This window comes from Sycon ciliatum, chromosome 4, assembly GCF_964019385.1.
Source record: "Sycon ciliatum chromosome 4, ocSycCili1.1, whole genome shotgun sequence".
NCBI lineage: Eukaryota > Metazoa > Porifera > Calcarea > Leucosolenida > Sycettidae > Sycon > Sycon ciliatum.
The window spans coordinates 21,753,007-21,765,155 of NC_088646.1; the positions used below are offsets into that span (position 1 = coordinate 21,753,007).

Genomic DNA, 12,149 nt, shown 5'->3' on the forward strand with positions numbered 1-12,149 from the left:
TCTAACGGATGCCGACATAAATGTACATTTACATGTATCTTCGAGACCGTACTGCTTCATACATGTATGACCAGGATCATTGGGCCAGGTCCTGTGATAATCCAGCCTGATGACCACGGTATCCTACATGTATGAGTACAACTCAGTCATGGCTTTGACTGTGCACGTGGCAGTGTTGCTGCCGGCTGCTAGTTGGACCATGCAATAGAATACTTGGCAAAGTATAAAGGTTTTATTAGTCATGATAAAGGAACGCATTAACAAAACCAGGCTACAGAGGAGTTACACCATTCTCATTCAACAAAAACCATTCAGAAAAAAGACTTGACTTTGGTGGCTTGGCTCGGCTAAAAAGGCTGATTGGAAATGTGCGGTATTCACCGTACCACTCTTTGCCCCAGTTACCCCATGGATCAATAAAATGCACTGACCTGGGCTCTAAATTTCCAAACATTTTGGATAAGCCGCCCGTGACTCCCCCACGAGTAAATTGTACTTGAGATGGCTGACTGTAGCACACTAAAATGCCTTCCAACACCCCTGCATGTACTGATTACTAGGAACCAAGGGACCCCCCCCCCCCCCCCGGCCCCAAGCATCCCAATGTAACTTGTATCAGCTTGCTTATAGTATACACAGTGATCTTACCTTTCAAATGTTTTTTTGTTGTTTTTTTGTTTCTGTTCTCTGTTTCTGTTCTCTGGCCAGCCCGGCGAATTTTAGAAAATGTACACCTACATTGTTGATCACAGCAAATGGTATAACATAAGAACATCACAATTTTTAACATACCGTATTATCTCTAATATAAGCACGGTCTTTTATTTTTTCAATGTACCTCCGCCCCGTGCTATTAATGGAGACGTTTCTTTATTGGAGACTGTTCCATTATTATTTCAACGTCATTTCAGAGGCATGTTGCCATGCCAAATTCATGTCAGACACACACATTTCTGGGTTTTTTCGCCGGTACAGATAATGAATTTACACAGTGTGCTTATAATGGAGACTGAGCACTTTATTTTTTGAATGCCGCCCCAAGGTGTTCTATTATTGGAGACGTGCTATTATTGGAGACTGTGCTTATATTAGAGATAATACGGTATACATGTACATGTCGCTGAATGTCTTTCTTTTTTTTTTTAATTTAGCGACTCAATGGTGGCAAAGGCCTTTGCATAGAAGAACCGTAAAAAAACGCCTGTGAGATGCGCACCCCGCTGCCACTTACTAGCACAGTCAGACCTCGCTTATCCGGTCCTCGTTTATCCGGATCCCTCGCCATCCGGAAGAAAATAGTTGGTTACAAATGTACAGCATATGCCATGCTTACATACAGTATGTGTGTTCGATTATCCGGTTCCCTCTCCTATCCGGATATTTTTGTGGAAAACGGATGTGTGCGGTTATGCGAGGTCTGACTGTAGTGAAATACATGTACTAAGTAGCAGGCTGAACTACTATGATCCTGGGCTGAAACATGCGAACACGCATTGCTCAACTTACTCAATCCCGCCTGCTGGCCCAGCTTTAGCCTCTCGAGATCTTGCATTTGAATTTACATGTATGTATTGCCTGAGTTTGAATATTTTAGAACAGTGTGCCAGTAAAGATCATAGCTCACACACAATCCACAGACAGAAGTCTTTCTCCTTTGTTTTAACAGCGCAAGGCGTAGCACACCCAGGCTGAGTACAATCAACATCATAACTTCATAAGACAAGTACATGTACTGTAAACATGTAATTTTAGGTGCCTTAGAAATTCGGTGACAGGGACCTGCCAGGTTTCAGGTGTAATTTAGAATTAGGTGACCAGCGTTCCCTTCACATACAGTGCATACTCTAGTGCCTTTTAGGTGTAATTTATTTAATTTAAGTGCTGGTTTCTCTACCAAAATCACCGAAATTAGTTACACCGAAAATTATTGCGTTCATGAACTGTTCTGTGGGTTTGCAAACTCCACAGTGTCACTACAATGGCAACTAGTGCCCTGAATACAAAAGCAACATGCATGCTGCACACGACCAGGCGCACTGTTCCAGTCAGTCATGACGTTTCTTTCTTCTATTATATCTGAAAAGAGCCCTACGGACGGTGCTGTACTGATGAATACGCTAGTATCAGACATTTTGTCTTTGTAAATGCAAGCAGAGTAGTGTAAGCATGTACAGTATGGAATTGCATGGTTTTTTCCCCCAATTCAGTGCTTTGGGGGCAACTTGAAAAGCTGGCCGAAATCCTATTGTTGTTATGGCTTGCTCTTTGGAGAAATCAGTAGACTTCAAAAACAAAGGAAGAACATTCCATGATGCGCCGTGGATGGGGGATTGCCAAACAAATTGTGAAATCATGTACAGTGCGTATCGGTTATTATAGTGTGGTCGCCGGTATACAAGAATATACTGCTTACAAGAATGAACACTCATTTTTTCACAATCATAACACATATTTTAATGTGTATATTTATTCTTACAAGCAGTATTATCGCATAGTAGAATATATCGGCCCTAAGAATGGATTTTGTGTAGCAAAATATTCCAGATTAGTGCAAAGTGTATCGCCTGTAGTAATAACATCTGTGCTCTGTGCATACTCAATACAATAATATTCAACACAAAAAGAGAGTCATGTCCAAGGGAGCATTGGAGAATCACTTTTTCTGTCCAGTCGGACTCTTTCTTCCGACTTCTCTCGTATCCACTGCACCAGAGTCGCCTAGCATGACCGCGAGTCTGATTGATCCGTGTGTATCATGTGTACGTGTCCACATGCCAAACGTGCGCGCATATGATATGTCACACGTGCATATGATATGTCACACGTGATTTATCGTGTGTAAGAAATATCGGCAATAAGAATCAAATGTCGTTTTTCAAACACCCACGCTATAACCGATACCTACTGTACAATGTACAGTGCACGCCATGCCCATGCCATGGCCATGGTGTAGATATCTACGGTCGGTTCCCTTCAGTCAGATGGTCAATCGCAAGACCGGCACTATGTAGTTGAGTACTACTACTGTAGTACTACATCTTGTAGATGTCGACTGAGTGACAGATATGCGACACTCTTCTCAACACCGGTGCATCGTGTGTCCTCCGCCTTGTTGTTACTACATGTAGCACTACAGACTAGACAGTCTAGACTACAGAGTACAGTCTACATTGTACTGTACTACAGACACAGTGCTGGCAACTGAAATCCGATCCCCCGAGCGGTGCACTCACATCGCAAAGATCCAACACGGGATGGTAAAACTACGAAACATGAACCCACCGCTCAGAGGGTCGGATTTCAGTTGCCAGCACTGTAATACACCCACTAGACTACAGACTAGTACAGTGCGGTACGCGGTATCTATCTACCGTCGACCGTAAACTGTTACCGTTACAGGCAAAACAGAAAAATTAATGATAGAGCACTTACTGGTTGTCTTTTTTTTTCGCTGACGTGATGAGCACTGCCTGTCCTGGTTGCAGTATCTCCTTGCTCGACTTTCTCCGCTCTGCCTTTCGTTCAGACTCGGTAGGTTCCTCGCAGCTTTTTTATAATTTTTTTGGGCTGACCACTTCCACACTCAGACGACCTAGCAAGAAGAAGACATGAATGTCTGTATTTCCTACTGAGACATAAGTCTACAAGTAATATTTTTCTTGTTTATAGCTTGGCAGAAACAGGAAAGAACAGCGAAACCTAGGAATGCTGACTCTTTTACCAGTGCTGCAGTGATCGTGAATCGTATCTGGCTGCTAGCTGCTCGCGTTGCTCGCTCGCAGGCTGCTATGCCTACAAGTGTAAGCCTAAGGAGTAAGGTTTTACGTGGCACTAGGCAATGATATGAACCCACGCTGTGGGCTTTCTCTTTAGTTTCGCCTTGTACTAGCATGCAGCAAACCAAGGTCAAGGAGTTACTGTTTGTGCGACTCCCCACTGATATCTGTGTCAGTAGTGGAAGTGATCAACGCCTTCACAGTAGTCAGTACAGTAACTGTCGCGTTTAGCGTAGTGTCTCCAGTGCACTCATTGTCGAATACTACAGTACTCAGACTACGGGGTCGGAGCCGATTATGTGGTTCAGAAAGGCTGACGTCTGAGACCGATCCCACTGGTTAGTAGATCTACTGTAGCGTAGTTCTTTGCCGGTGTAGACCTACCCTCTCTCAAGAATCTAGTAACGAGGGAGGAGGAGGTTACGTAACCGTTACTAGTCCTTACCAGCACAGCTAGCAGCATAGCAGTGCGGAGTGTTCGTTGCTCCATCACGGGACTGACGTGCACTCATACTACTACTGAGTACTAGTACAACTACTCTTTGAGTATCTCCTTGGCCACTGCGTCTGTCCTGGCATAAGGCTGCTTACTGTTGGTACGTGGTGATGATGGTCATTGCCATTGGCTAGTCTGGTGAGCAGGTTTGGGTAGTGCCCACAGAGTACCCACAGAGTGACTTCATGCTTACATGTGCTTGCACTGTCTTGCTACCCTTGACCTTTTAATTAATACAATCATTCATTATCCACACGCCACCAATCATCCACACAACCTGGTTCTCAGTTCTACTGCCCTGCACAGCAGTTGAAACTTGAAAGAGGATGCTGGACAGACGGAGCAGAGTGATTGCGGCCATCAACATTGCCTCTGCAGTGGATAGCGCTGATGGAGCTTTACTGCCGGCCGTGTATGGTGCCTTGGAGAGTGAGCTGGAAATGGGGCCGGGTGTGCTTGGGCAGCTGGCACTCTACTCCAGCCTGGCAGCCACGCTCTCTTTGCCCATTTGGGGCCAGGTGGCCGACCAGCGACGCAGTGTTGGCGGACGCGTGCAGTTACTGATCGGCGGTTGCGTTGCCTGGGCGGTGTTGACCGCGCTGACCGGACTGACGTCCTCTTTCTGGGATCTGTGTCTGCTGCGCTCCTTGAACGCAGTAGCACTGGCAATGATCAATCCTGTCGCCGGATCGTTGATTGCGGACCTGCATCCGGCAGAGCAGCGTGGCCGGGCATTCGGCATCAATGAGGTGTGTAAGTCGACTGGTTCCATTATTGGCGCCTACTTGGCCGGCAAGTCCGGAGCAATGCTGGGCAGCTGGAGGTATGCATTTTTTGGATTTGGCATCGTGGCCTTGTGTGCAGCGCTATGCATTCGGTGCCTGGCATATGACTCGATGGCGCACACCAGCGATGCTCCAGAAAGCGGCCGTTCTGTGGCACCACGAGTAGGTGTCGGGCGTGCACTGCAAGTGGTGTGCTCCTCGGCAACGTTCCGCTTGATCGTTCTGCACGGTGTGTTTGGCTCCATTCCGTACCACTCGCTGGGCTTCCTGGCACTGTGGTTCCAGTCGGGTGGAGTCAAGGATGCAGGTCTAGCTGCTGCGCTGGGCTCAAGCCTACGTGTGGGTGGCATCGTTGGCAACATCCTTGGCGGTAAGCTGGGTGACATGGCCGCGCATCGGTCACCGCTGCATGGCCGTGTGTACGTTGCTCAGCTCGCCGATGTGCTTCGCCTGCCTCTCGTTTATCTCATCTTTCACGTTGGCGTGCAGAATGGCAGTGGGTCAATGGCAGCCGCTCTCCTATTCCTTATTGGTTGTATTGCGCCTTGGGTCAATGTCGGTGCCAATCGGCCAATTCTATCCGAAATCATCTCTCCGTCGCTCCGAGCGCGCATATTTGGCTACCAGCTTGGACTCGAGGGCATCTCGGCCAGCTTGTTTGGTGCACCACTGGTCGGCCATCTCGCCGAGCGTGTCTATGGCTACCATCGTCCGGCTAAGGGTGAGGCATGGAGGCATAGTGATCACGTGGCACTAGGCAACGCAATGTTTGTCTGTGTCATGGGCCCCTGGATGTTCTGCGCCTTTCTTTTTACGCTAATTCACTTCACGTACCCGCACGAAGCGCAGCGCGGGCAGAAAATCGGTGAGAAAGAAGTTGAGGAGGTGGTGTGATGATGGTGTACAGTGTACTTTTGTTGTGTTTTCATATGGCATACATGTGGACATCAGCACTGGGCTGGTATATTACTATCTCAGGTTTGACCTGGAAGAAGTCTTGAGTTGAATTGATGCTAGAATGAGTAGAACGAGTCTGTGTAATGCATCCTGGTAGCTTGATTATATTGAAAATAAACTACTTAAAGTACATCAGTCCGGAGAGAGTGTGTGAGACAGAGATGCAACTCCCCGCAATCTGAATCATAATTATAATGTAGTTTTCGGTTCAACTATGGCACATGCACACACGGCTGCAGTGCAGTGGGGTAGGAAGATGTTTTTGGTTTGGGGGTGGGGGCTGACTTCCACGCATTGACCTGCGCATTTCTACACCCGCGACTTGCTGGCCGTAGCCTGTAGTACGTGTACTAAAAGAACATGACTCACTTGGCCACTGCTTATAGGTCAGCTCTGAGCCTCTGACTACTATCAAGCTGATCAGTTGAGCTGATCGGAGTGCAGTGCACTGGTGGATCTGCGTGACTTGCGCGCGTGCAAAGACAAGACTAGAGAGGTTAAGATGCACGTTATTTTAGACGTGATGCGCAATTTCACATCAAATTTGGCGTAAAACTCCAAATCTCGACGTGAGCTGCAGGTCACTGGTGCTGTTTTTCGGAGCGCGAGCCAAATAACACGAGCTGTGTTTTCGCGTCACGTCAGAAATAACGTGCATCATAACCTCTCTAATTACTGTACAAACATGTTCACTGAGTTTCGGCCCTACATATACGGTAATAATGATTTGTGCTCAGCTACCATGGCTACGCTTGGGAGTTGGCACCGTGACTGCAGAGAGTGCAGTGAGCTGAGCAAGCTCCATTCCGAACACAACATCATTCTTCCACAGAAATCAGAGGACACAAGGACAGGACAGGAAGCACGTCAGCAGAAAGATTAAAATTAATTGTCATGTAGCTTGTTTGTTGTCCGAATGTTGCCGTGTATGGACTCTTGTGATATTCATGTGGCACATCATATGTATTAGTTATCTAACTACAGCTGTATCTTCTTCTTGGTTCTGTTTGTCCGCTTATTTTTATATATTTTTCTTTTCTCTTATTATCAGTCGGACCATTGTCATTAGGTTTAGGCCTGTTTTGGAACTCCACTTTAAATAAAGCCAAACAACAACAACTTCACTAGGTGTGAAATCATACATACATGTACTACATGTACATGAATCATTGTATGGGTCCCATGCAGTACAGCAATCCTGCATATGGTGCAAAGCAAGCGAGAAAAATGACAAGTTCATGCTACTGAGTGCCATCCGCATGCTGCCAGCAGTTCAAGGAGTCATACTGACCTCATTTTTTTGTATAAATCCCTGATGGTAACTTTTGCAAGCCACGTGAAACAGGATACGATGAAGCTTTGTTTTGTACCAAATCGAAACATGCACCGGTATGCGCATCGCGAGGTCCGGTTTTGTTGTATATGTATTTAACGTACGCTGTAAATCGGTAACCAGCGATTTTCTTCCGGATGGCGAGGGATCCGGATAAAAAAAGGATCGGATAAGCGAGGTCGAACTGTAACTACCGGTATGCATGCAGGAAATCATCTCGGAACCATGACGTCATGCCCAAAGCATACACGGTGTCTGATGGACATGCGATGACACGATAGTGTATACAGCAGAGCCTGTTCAAATGGCGAGGACACTGCTGTGAATTCCATGCTGGCCAGAGGACCTGCTCCCATATCCCGTACCACACACGAAAGCAACCAAACTTGCATCACATTACAGAAGGCTTGTTCAACTTTCCTGCCCACAGCGGAATAAATCATGCGCTATGGAGTGCGCAAGTCTTTTATCTGATCATCATGAGTTAAAAAATTGCACCACCTTTGAGAAGATTTGCATAACTTTCCCACACATGGCGGAATAATTCCTGCATCGTGGCCAACATAAGTCTTTCATGTTAACCAAGGGACACAGCAAACGACCTGGCGATTGAAAACAGCCACACGCTGCCATGGTCATAGTCTCTAGAAAAGACAAGTAAGTTGTCTGCCAAGAGAGTATTAAAGGAAGAAAGAAAACTCTACTTCAGTATGTACAAGTTAGTTCAGCGTTTATATTATGTACAATGTTTGCATGAGAGAAAACGATAGCGTGAAACTAGTAAGAAAGGTTACTACTGTACATCCTACGTGCTGCAGACACAATTATCTATCACCTTCTCGCCTTGGCTCTCGATTTTACACCAGTTGCACCGCCTTTTCCAGCCGCCTTTGCCAAGCCTTTGTACACTCCAGCTGCCTTGGCTCGTTTCCTACAAGGAATGCAAACACAGCAGACTATCAAGTGGGGGTGGCAACAAAACATGGCCGGGCACTACAATGTGTTCAAATGCTATGAAACTAGCGTACGTATGGTTCCAACTTCTACTACTCCTGCTCCATGGCACCTTGTATTGGTGTTGATAGTGTGTGGTTCACTCACATGCTGAGCTTGTCATGTTGTCATCCTATCTGTCAATTTTTCCATGCATACACCGAGTAGGAACAGCACGAAAACTACAATACGCTTACCGTCTATTCAGCATGTTGAAGCTAAGTGGCAGATAGGCATACGGGTCATGCTTGTCCTTCTTCTTTATGTCACCGCCAGCCTTCTGCAGGAGCACGCCACAATGGAGAGGAAAGGAGATGCAAGGTTACACCACTACTAGTATTCATTTCTAACTCAACCCATGACATCATCAAAGACAACCATGAGCTGTATGTTGACAATGCAGAAAGACCTGGGCAATGTCACATACACCCTAGCCATCTACATGCCATGATACAGTTAAGCCATGAGACCTCAGTACCAGAAAACAATTCATTCCTTTGCAAAAGGTAATACTGACTGCCCCAAATCAGCATCGGCGTCATGCAAATCTACCTTGCTACTGAAGAGCTTGACAAAGATGATAATGAATGTACATAGTAAAACACACACGCACGCACGCACGCGCACACACACGCACGCACACACACACACACACACACACACACACACACACACACACACACACACACACACACACACACACACACACACACAGACTAGATGCACACTATACCGACTACAGAGCGCCTGTACTCTTACCTTAGCTCTATACTCTTTACCAGAGCTAGTACCAGGGGCAGAGTCTTTGCCACGCTTGGCAGGCATACGTCGGTGAATACCGCTGCCACCTACAAAAGCAGCATCAACATAAACAACAGGCTCAACAATGCTGCCGATGCATTCACATCGTTTCCTTGGTAAATGATTGTAAAAGTAGTCGTGGACATTGAGATCCATTGAAGGGGGGGGGGGGGGGGCACCCCTACTGCCTTAGCGCGTGCATGGACTGTAGTTCACGTGCACACTGCTAGATGGACCAGCAGTGCTCACGGCTGCAAGGCTAGCGCCCAGTGGCCGCTTGACTTCTCTACAGATTTCAATGTCCACAACAGCATAACACTAACGTTAGCAAATAGCACCATGGAATACCCATCACAACAGTCTACCTATGCAGTGTGTTGGGAACTCTCCTACAGTTACAAGTATTATGGTATGCCAGCCCATGCCCTTCGTACTGGTGCTGTGACACCAGCCATTGGTTGATGACTAGACCACACGCCGCAAAGGGATTGTTATCATAAGAAAGAACACACTTGGCAGCAATCTGTAATATGCAGGCAGACAAGGCAAAGCAAAACGCTCCCTTCTCCTCCCTGTGAGCTTTGTCCGCCAAGCAGCACCAAGCACCTCTAGAACACAGAAAGTGATGACTGGTCAGACTAGTCAGAGAAACGTCCAAGAGTCAGACGCGAAAGAAAACGTAACACATCACGACCAGTTGCGTACCCCCTCGGACGGCATCATCTTCATCATCCTCATCCATATCTTCATCCTTGTTGCGACGACGCTTCGTTCCCTGGACAACAAACATGAAAAGAAAGGACAATCCAAGCGTATACATCATCTTGTAGGTCTACTGTACTTATCAAACACTCCTCCAATGATGTCGTTTTGGACAGTAAAGCTTGTGTTCTTGTAGCACAGAGCAGCCGCTAGTAACCAACCCCTCGCCACCCAAGTACTACAGCCCTGGCCCTGCACACAAAGCCATTTAACGGTGCTTGCTGCGACCACTGACTCATGGTTGGCTAACTGGCTTACCTTTGCTGCACCCCATGGGCTCGTCTCAAGACCTGGCAGAGGACACACAAACACACAACAGCAGTACATCAGCGGCGCAGGTTACCACCATAGCAAAAGGGGGAGGCATGATTTTTTTTGTTTTTTTTTCCAAGGGCCGGCATGTTCGGGCTCTTCGCCTTCTCCATGAAATAATCAGCATGATGATCAGGACTACAGTTGAAACTGATGACGGAACAGTTCAGTTAGATAGCACACTCAGTCTGCAAACATAGATGTATATAGCGGTTGAATCCACATGCAGACAAAATTATCAGTAAAAGCATCCACAAATGGATCACCAGTATACCATAGTAGTAATTACTTTGGTTTGCAAACACATCTCTGCATACCACAGGCATATATAGCTGCATGGTAAACCGTGTGTATGGTAAACAGTGTATGGCATCGGGATAGTGAAGCATCTCATGAAAATGCATGCCATAGCACGTATGTGGTTGTTAAATCAATATAGATGTACCGGTGCTGCTGCTGCCTCAGCTTAGCACATGCATTCAAACTCACTGTCTGCTCCTTCACCATCCATAGCAGGCTGGCCACCATCATCGTCATCATCAATCACCATCTTTCCGTCTTGAACCTCGAATGGCAGTCCTGCTTTCTCTTGACGGCGTGGGACGTGTGGCTTTGTTGCTGTACGCATAAGTGAATTTCATCACAGAAAAAGATCATTTATATTTATTCGTCAAAAACTAAAATTGTGTGTTGCTCCGGGTACATACTGATAAAGTTCAGCAACACCTGGCACCCTCCCTTACCTACCCCCGTGACTGTACAAATGTAGGTTCTGGAAGGAGATACAGCATTCCTGAAGAGTGAAGATCCAGAGTATATTCGCAACCCAAAACGTAACCAACAAGCAAACTTCATCCTTCAGCCATGAACGGAAACTTGACATGTGAATACAAATCGCTTCATCGCCCAGCCCCCTGCAGACTTACCCAGAACCTTTCGACTGGATGACGGGTCAAGCAAGTCCAGTGGGTCATCATCGCCACCTTCATGAATCCAAGCTTTCCGGCGAGTGGATGCTCCACTGTTGCGATCAGACTGCAGACAACAAGAATTGGTGATCCGCGTGAGATGACAGAATTTTTTTGTATGAGCTCAGGCAGAGCAAGCACCACAAACAAAGCAAACAGACAAAAGCGAACTTGGACAGCACCCCTTCTATGATTGCGATGCCATCTGCTACAGAGGACAGCAGCATGGACAATGGCATCGTCCTACTTCATTCTTCAAAGAACATGATTATAGTATACATGTACTCTGAAAGTAATGAAACAGGATTATGATGTCAGCCATGGAGTGGGTGGTGGCTCTTGGTCAATGAAAAGCATGATTGTACATCAGAGCTGGTAAACACACATGCTCCAGTCAAACACGGCCAACATTTCCAACTCACTATATCCATATCCATGGTTTGGTCACCTTCATCATCACTACTGAACAGGCCATCATCGCTGTCATCCTCGTCCTTCTTCGACTTCCTGCAGTCAGCCAAACAAGCAAGATAATCATACCCACGTTATTTCAAATTCTTCGCATCTTTTGACGGAGAAGACAAGTGTCAAGATGTTACTTTTCCTGAACATGGGTGAAAAAACGCAGTCCAGGAAAAGATAACACGTGCACAAACAATTAAAGCTGCCCAGAGTACGTGATGAACACATCCAACTACTCCATTGTCTTGTGGGAACTGTGGCAACACGCCCAGTGAGAAGGCAGGTATTGCCTGTGACTATGGTGAAGTAAAAATAAAGATCAACAAACAAACTGGGAAGAGTAGCACACATGCCGTAGAACATTGTGTCCCAGCACTTCAATAAGGACGTTTAGCAACGCGAAACTTCGAAAGAAAAATCCGAGTCTGAGGAATGAGTACAAAAAAAAGCTCGAAACTTCGAAAACTGGGACGCGAAGTTGCAGTGATTTGCGAAAGTAACTTT

The 12,149-nt window shown here is 46.4% G+C and overlaps 2 protein-coding genes across 2 annotated transcripts in view; one reads left to right on the forward strand and one right to left on the reverse strand.

Annotated features, from left to right (window-relative positions):
* Window positions 1–4,598: 4,598 nt before the first annotated feature.
* Window positions 4,599–5,951, forward strand: LOC135813462 (multi-drug resistance efflux pump PmrA homolog). The gene has a single exon (XM_065326555.1). It carries the CDS (start codon window positions 4,599–4,601, stop codon window positions 5,949–5,951), a length of 1,353 nt encoding a protein of 450 aa, XP_065182627.1.
* Window positions 5,952–7,738: 1,787 nt separating this feature from the next.
* LOC135815022 (RRP12-like protein) overlaps window positions 7,739–12,149 on the reverse strand; it is a 36,964-nt gene continuing 32,553 nt past the window's right edge. The window contains exons 33-40 of the mRNA XM_065328242.1: window positions 11,606–11,690; window positions 11,142–11,250; window positions 10,705–10,833; window positions 10,162–10,193; window positions 9,847–9,916; window positions 9,100–9,188; window positions 8,538–8,620; window positions 7,739–8,278 (exon numbers count right to left, since the gene is read on the reverse strand). Of these exons, the coding sequence (XP_065184314.1) occupies window positions 8,179–8,278; window positions 8,538–8,620; window positions 9,100–9,188; window positions 9,847–9,916; window positions 10,162–10,193; window positions 10,705–10,833; window positions 11,142–11,250; window positions 11,606–11,690 (697 nt within the window). The 3' untranslated portion in view covers window positions 7,739–8,178. The remainder of the gene's footprint in view (window positions 8,279–8,537; window positions 8,621–9,099; window positions 9,189–9,846; window positions 9,917–10,161; window positions 10,194–10,704; window positions 10,834–11,141; window positions 11,251–11,605; window positions 11,691–12,149) is intronic.

Excerpts from the sequence above, each read along its gene's own strand:
- LOC135813462 (XM_065326555.1), top strand. The coding sequence starts at position 4,599 with ATGCTGGACAGACGGAGCAGAGTGATTGCGGCCATCAACATTGCCTCT.